This window comes from Coffea arabica, chromosome 4c, assembly GCF_036785885.1.
Source record: "Coffea arabica cultivar ET-39 chromosome 4c, Coffea Arabica ET-39 HiFi, whole genome shotgun sequence".
Lineage (NCBI taxonomy): Eukaryota > Viridiplantae > Streptophyta > Magnoliopsida > Gentianales > Rubiaceae > Coffea > Coffea arabica.
Window position 1 is genome coordinate 23,129,100 of NC_092316.1, and position 6,150 is coordinate 23,135,249.

The 6,150-nt window shown below is 39.9% G+C and overlaps 1 protein-coding gene across 1 annotated transcript; it reads right to left on the reverse strand.

The window, feature by feature from the left end:
- Window positions 1-210: 210 nt before the first annotated feature.
- LOC140004738 (small ribosomal subunit protein eS4-like) lies at window positions 211-870 on the reverse strand. The gene is made up of 2 exons (XM_072044880.1): window positions 832-870; window positions 211-594 (listed from the first exon to the last, which is right to left on the reverse strand). The coding sequence occupies exons 1-2, from the start codon at window positions 868-870 to the stop codon at window positions 211-213; spliced, it is 423 nt and encodes a 140-aa protein (XP_071900981.1).
- Window positions 871-6,150: the final 5,280 nt, after the last annotated feature.

The window sequence follows — 6,150 nt, forward strand, 5'->3', positions numbered from 1 at the left end:
CTAGTGGGTCCCACATCCGATATACGTTCTTAATTTCTCAAAAACTAACCGATACTAGAAAAATCATCTAAAACTATATTTAGTCAATAAAAATTATCTAGGGAATTTTCTAATAAAGAAAATGTAGAAAAAAAAATGGGCGATTAAATAGAATAAACCCTAGAAAATAAAAAAAAATTCTTGGGTTCTCGCACTCATTCTTTCGGGGCGTCACAAATCCTTTTCCCTTTGTTCCTCTATAACTGACAACTTGATATCTTTGCCCTTTGGAAGAGACACCCAGGGCTTTGCACCTGTTCCAATGATGAAGACATTACCAAGACGAGTAGCAAACTCGTGACCTGTGGCATCTTGGACATGGATGGTCTCAAAGCTTCTCTTATGTTTCTCTCTATTCTTGATTACTCCAACCCAACCTCTGTTGCTTTCCCCAGTCACCATGACAACATTCCCAACATCAAACTTGATGAATTCAGTAATCTTGTTGTTCTCCAGGTCAAGTTTGATGGTGTCATTGGCCTTGATGAGTAGGTCTGGGTAACGAATGGTACGACCATCATAGGTATTCAGGTATGGAATGCCCTTCTGTCCAAACTGTACTGATCAAACCTTACACAGCTTAAACTTTGCCTCCTCATCCTTGAAACTTCTGGTTTGATTAGTTGGCCCTGGCCATGTTGCTAACTAAGCTGATATGGTGATCATTGTCTGTGTGGCCGGGGATACAGTAGTGCTTGCCAAGAAAATCTCACAAGACTCCAGAATTGATTTCAGTCAAGGTTACCATCTTAAATTTGCTTTTGGTTAAAGTTGACCAAAAGCATTGCACACAGTCTTATTCAGCTTGTAGGACGAGTTTGTGTCTTGCATTGCACACAGTCTTATTTTAATTCCTATCTGCCTTACATTGTGTTTTGCATTGCACACAGCCTCCTCACATGCTTACATTGTGACATGTTTGAATTTAGTAATAGCTGTGTTGCATTTTGTTTAATTTTTATTATTGTTTTATGGGAAGATTAATTTCCTATATTTTTTTATATGTGTTGTTGTAATATCATGGTTGCATATTTTTTTGTGTTAGGATCAACGGTGGTTTTGAAAAAACATGGATAGGAGTTGGATGACAATTAAAGATTACTTGCATCCTAGATATTTGGCAGGAGTGAAAGAATTCGTTGAGTTCGCTTATTTAGGCAAGGATCCCACATATAAGCTCCCTTGTCCATGTAAAGGGTGCAACAACTTTGAGGATCAAACTATGGAGGTCATGAAAAGTCATTTGTGTGGGGGAATTGTTGAGAGCTATACTAGGTGGGTATATCATGGTGAAAGGTTTGAGGATTCTGATGAGGATGAAAATGATAACTTAGTTTTAGGTGAAGAAAACAGTGAGTCATATGATATTCAAGAAATGTTAAATGACGTTGGTACTGCAAACTTTGGTGAGAATTGGAGAAATTTGGGGGAACATAATAGGGATATACCAAATAAGCAAGAGGGGGAAGCAAGTAAGTTTCTTAGATTATTATCTGAAACTGAAAAAAGTCTCTACCCAGGTTGTGATAAGTACTCAAAACTTTCCTTTGTTGTCCATATCCTTCATTTGAAAACTATGAATCGGTGGACTTGCAAATCCATCGATATGCTGTTGAAATTCCTCATTCAAGTCTTTCCCATGGCATCAATTCCTAGCTCATACTATGATGTAAACAATTTGACTGATGTTGAAAAGTAGAGTGCCCGCACATCATGTTGGTAGTGCTTTTTCATTTTTATTCCTTCTTCGCTTTTTAGTTTTGTTTCATTGTTTTGTGTTATTCATTTAGCTTTTGCAGTTTGGATGTTTGACTTGAACACCTAATGAGTGATAAGAGCTAAAGCAGTTTGAATTTAGAGGAGTCCTTAGAGCGACATGATTGAGTCTTAAGAGAAAAAAAAAGGGTTTATGGGGCTGGAATAACTGTTTGCTGGGGAGGGAAACCTATTTGATTCGAGTTTGTTGGTCGTAGTACCCTCTAACCAAAAAAAAAAAAAAATCCAGTGTTGATTCGCTGCCAGAGTCATTAAGCAAATTAAGACAGCATCTGACAGGCTAAGCTGGACTAAGTTCGATGCTTATCCATCCATCAACCAGGTTTTGTTGCTTAGTTGGATAGATTCTGATAAACTTAGCTAAAAAGTGGGAATGAGTGAAAGTTGAACACTGTAGGGGCACATAATCCTTGTTTGCTTGTGGCACAGAATACTGCTAATTAATATACATACAAAAGAACATCAATGGCGGCACCTTATCAGAAACTAGTCATATATCTATATGTATTTTTTTTAAACCTGTAACTGTAGGGTTCTAGATAGCAGTGCAATCACTGCGCCAACACAAATATTTAATGTCCAAAACTGTAACGAAACAAGACAAATAAAACATTAAACCCAACTCAAAAATTGCAACATCTTAATACTAGTTTTGCAAGTAAAATGTTACCCTCCCAAAGACGCTAATAGTAGAAAAATTAGGCAGTAGTAGCCGGCTGGGCAGCAATCCTTTTCCTTTGTTCCTCTATAACTGACAACTTGATACCTTTGCCCTTTGGAAGAGACACCCAGGGCTTTGCACCTTTTCCAATGATGAAGACATTACCAAGACGAGTAGCAAACTCGTGACCTGTGGCATCTTGGACATGGATGGTCTCAAAGCTTCTCTTATGTTTCTCTCTATTCTTGATTACTCCAACCCAACCTCTGTTGCTTCCCCCAGTCACCATGACAACATTCCCAACATCAAACTTGATGAATTCAGTAATCTTGTTGTTCTCCAGGTCAAGTTTGATGGTGTCATTGGCCTTGATGAGTGGGTCTGGGTAACGAATGGTACGACCATCATAGGTATTCTGTGACAGCCCCACCTTCCCCTAAGGCGAACCAAAGGGGTTAGCGGACTGCCTGCCCAGCTCTCGCCAGGACTAACGGGTCTGTTTACGTCGGTCTAATACGTTCCGGAACATACCCCGCGAGCAAACAAGTCAAAATCACAAAATAAAATAAAATAGAGAAATGGAAAAACGCCGATGATGAACAATGCCGGACACGTCAGAATCCGGAGTTCAACCATACATCAATCCAACATATACATACATTGAAATTCAACGTTTACAAGCCAAACGGCATACCAAAATATCCAACTAGTCCATACATGTGCAAATAGTCAATTACAACCAACCATTGGTTGGAACAAAACACTTAGGGTTTTCACCCTCACGGAGCTATTTAAAATACATTTACATGATCAACTTGACAACCAACTAGCACAACTTTTCCCAAAATAGTCATTTTCCTGTAAGGAAAACAAATGGAACGGAGTGAGCTAAAGCTCAGTGAGTTACTACCACATAAGCAACAAAGAGCATATAGCAAGTGTGACGCCCCGTATGATGAAGGGTTTCATTTAATATATATCGTTGTTGTTCGAGTGGAATAGCACCGTTTTTCTACTTGGAAAAGAAAAGAAAATTTTCGAAAAAAGGAAGGGGCCAAATCCGGCCGGAAATCTGGCCAGTTTCTGGCCAGATAGATGGCCGGATTGCCTAGCCGTTTTGAAAAAAATTTGAGGAGCTCTCTGCCTCACATCCGGCCTGGAATCCGGCCGGAAATCCGGCCAGATTCCGGCCGGATTGTGACGTGTCACAGCCGGCTGCTTTTTCTTCCTTCTTATCTCCTTGTTTTGGCCAAAATATCTCATTTTTCTTCCCTAGTTCATCCGAGCTTCATAGAGAGAAAATACTCTCAAGTTTCCTAGTTTAATCTTTGCCAAATATCTTGAGTTTTAACCGATGATTTTGCAAACTATTTTATACAAGGGCTCACTATGGTGGTTTAAAGCTTTTGATGGATTGGTTTTGAAGGGGCAGCTTTAGTTTGATAGCTCTCTTGAATTTGAGGTAAGTTGGATATACAAGTTTTCTTTTGATCTAGTATTGGTTAATTAATGGTTTGTAGTGGCCATGTGTGTTATTTTGTGGAGTATTTCATGGGTCTAAGTTAAGTTGGGCCAATTTCTGATTTATTGGGCATTTTCTGATTTTATATTATAAGCATGGATTGGTCTTGAATTGATAGCTTATGATGGTGTTAAATGAAGTGATTGTGCGTTAATTGTGATCGTTTGTGGAAAAATTTATGCTTATGGTATAATTTCTGGTTTTAGGGTTTCAAGTTGGGAATTTTTCCAAGGTTGACTTATGAGCTTCTAATTGGCTCAATTGAGGGGAATTGAGGCCCTAATTGGATATGTTTTATCGTTTGCGAATCGTATACGCAATTGTGTTTAGTTACTATATGCTTGGGTATTTGATTGTAGGATGGAAAGGATGAATTTATGGGGAAATGCTGTCCGATTTTGGATAGCGTTGGTTACTTTGAGTTTAAATCAAATGGGCTTGGACTTGAACGATGAAATTGGCTATATTGGACGAGGATTGTGAGCCGTGGAGGTGAGTGACCTTAAACTCTTTCCAACGTTACTTTCAAATGTTTCTTGCATCATTTCTTGAATTGCATATCCTGTGTGCCGGCATATAAGTTCTTGACACGTTTTGGCTCAAATGAGTACTTGGAATTCGTGTGCTGGACCCCGACGTCTCCTCCACCGTTTAATGTTCCTGTAGAGCACCAATGGGCTCTTTCTCACTGTTTACTGTTACATGTTCAATGTTAAATGATTGTTTGGAGCGTTGGACGTCTAAGTACCATGATTTCACTGCCTCACGAGAGAAATGAAAGTGCATTGATTATTGAAGCATGACATTATTGAAATGACTGATTGTGAAACTGATTTGATAACTGATTTTACTGGTTACTCGCTGAGCTTCTAGCTCACCCCAAAATGTTTTATTCCCCTCCACAGGGCTCAAGGCAAAGCGAAGGCTTGTAGTGCTTATTCATGCGAATGGATGGATTATCTTGTGTACAATTTGAATTTGGACTTCCTGTTGTGTAATGGTTAGTATTAGGGATTGTATTGAACGTTTGGATTTGATTGGATGTGTAATAGTCTAGTTTTGGACTTCCTCCTGTATAATAACTGTGATCAAGGATCAGAGTGGCGCAGTGGAAGCGTGGACGCTTCGCTTTTGATATGTAAATGTTGAAATATTTGTTTTTATTGGAGATTTTATCTTGTATTTGTTTGAGGACTGTAGTGATCGACTGAGTCCCGGCGAGAGTTGGGCAGGCGGCCCGCCGAACCCTTTGGTTCGCCTTAGGGGGAGGTGGGGCCGTCACAGCAAGTCCTTTCAATTAAAGTACACAATTAAGGAATGAAACAAAACGGTAAAAGGATACGGACGGCTCTCAAGAGCCCATTTCCTCGCTTATATTCTTGATCCAACCTCATTGACCCTCCGTCAATGTTAAAAGTACCAAACCGTAGACATCACTTTACTTCCATTCCTTCCACCCAACATACCCCAACCGGGCCCGCACTCCAAGCAGTAACTTTAGGTGATACTCGAGTACACCGGAACCAAGGGTCTCATTACCACAAGATTCCCATTTCAGTCCCCGTGGCTAGTCAATTTTCACGACCAAGCCCTCGCTGGCTCGATTCAAGTGACTACCAACGAGGTTGAGCTCAGTAATACAGTAAGGCCGTTGGATATTCGTCCAAACGACACCAAATCAGTTTTTCATGGAAGGAATTCAACGTCTCATATATCAATTGCAGTAATTTCAGTAAACGGTAAACAGTCATGAATGTTATCACAAGGGGTGAGGGCGGTCAAGTACACCCTCACCTCTCTCAATTCCATTAGCCAAGTAAGCCTTCAAGGCATCAAATTCACATATAACAAAGCCACATTGTAACAATTAGGTGAGTAGTATACTCACCAATCACGTAAGTGATATTTCATGCACCGCGGTCAAAAGTGCGCCGTGAACTACCGTCACGCCCTACACATATAAACAAATACCATGAGACTCGATAACGAGTCATGAAGCAATGCAAATCACAACCCCAATAGGGTTTCACATGCATAAACAAGCATCATGAGTAACCAGAAATTCAAGAAATGGCATTAGCTTATGCCCCGGAAAAAAAACAGTTTTGTCCCTATTTTGCGGTAATGGCACCGGTTTCACTACGATTATCGG

Coding starts and splice junctions, on each gene's coding strand:
- LOC140004738 (XM_072044880.1), bottom strand. CDS start 870: ATGCAAGACACAAACTCGTCCTACAAGCTGAATAAGACT. Junction 595..831: donor CCTACAAGCTGAATAAGACT/GTGTGCAATGCT, acceptor TGATCAGTACAG/TTTGGACAGAAGGGCATTCC.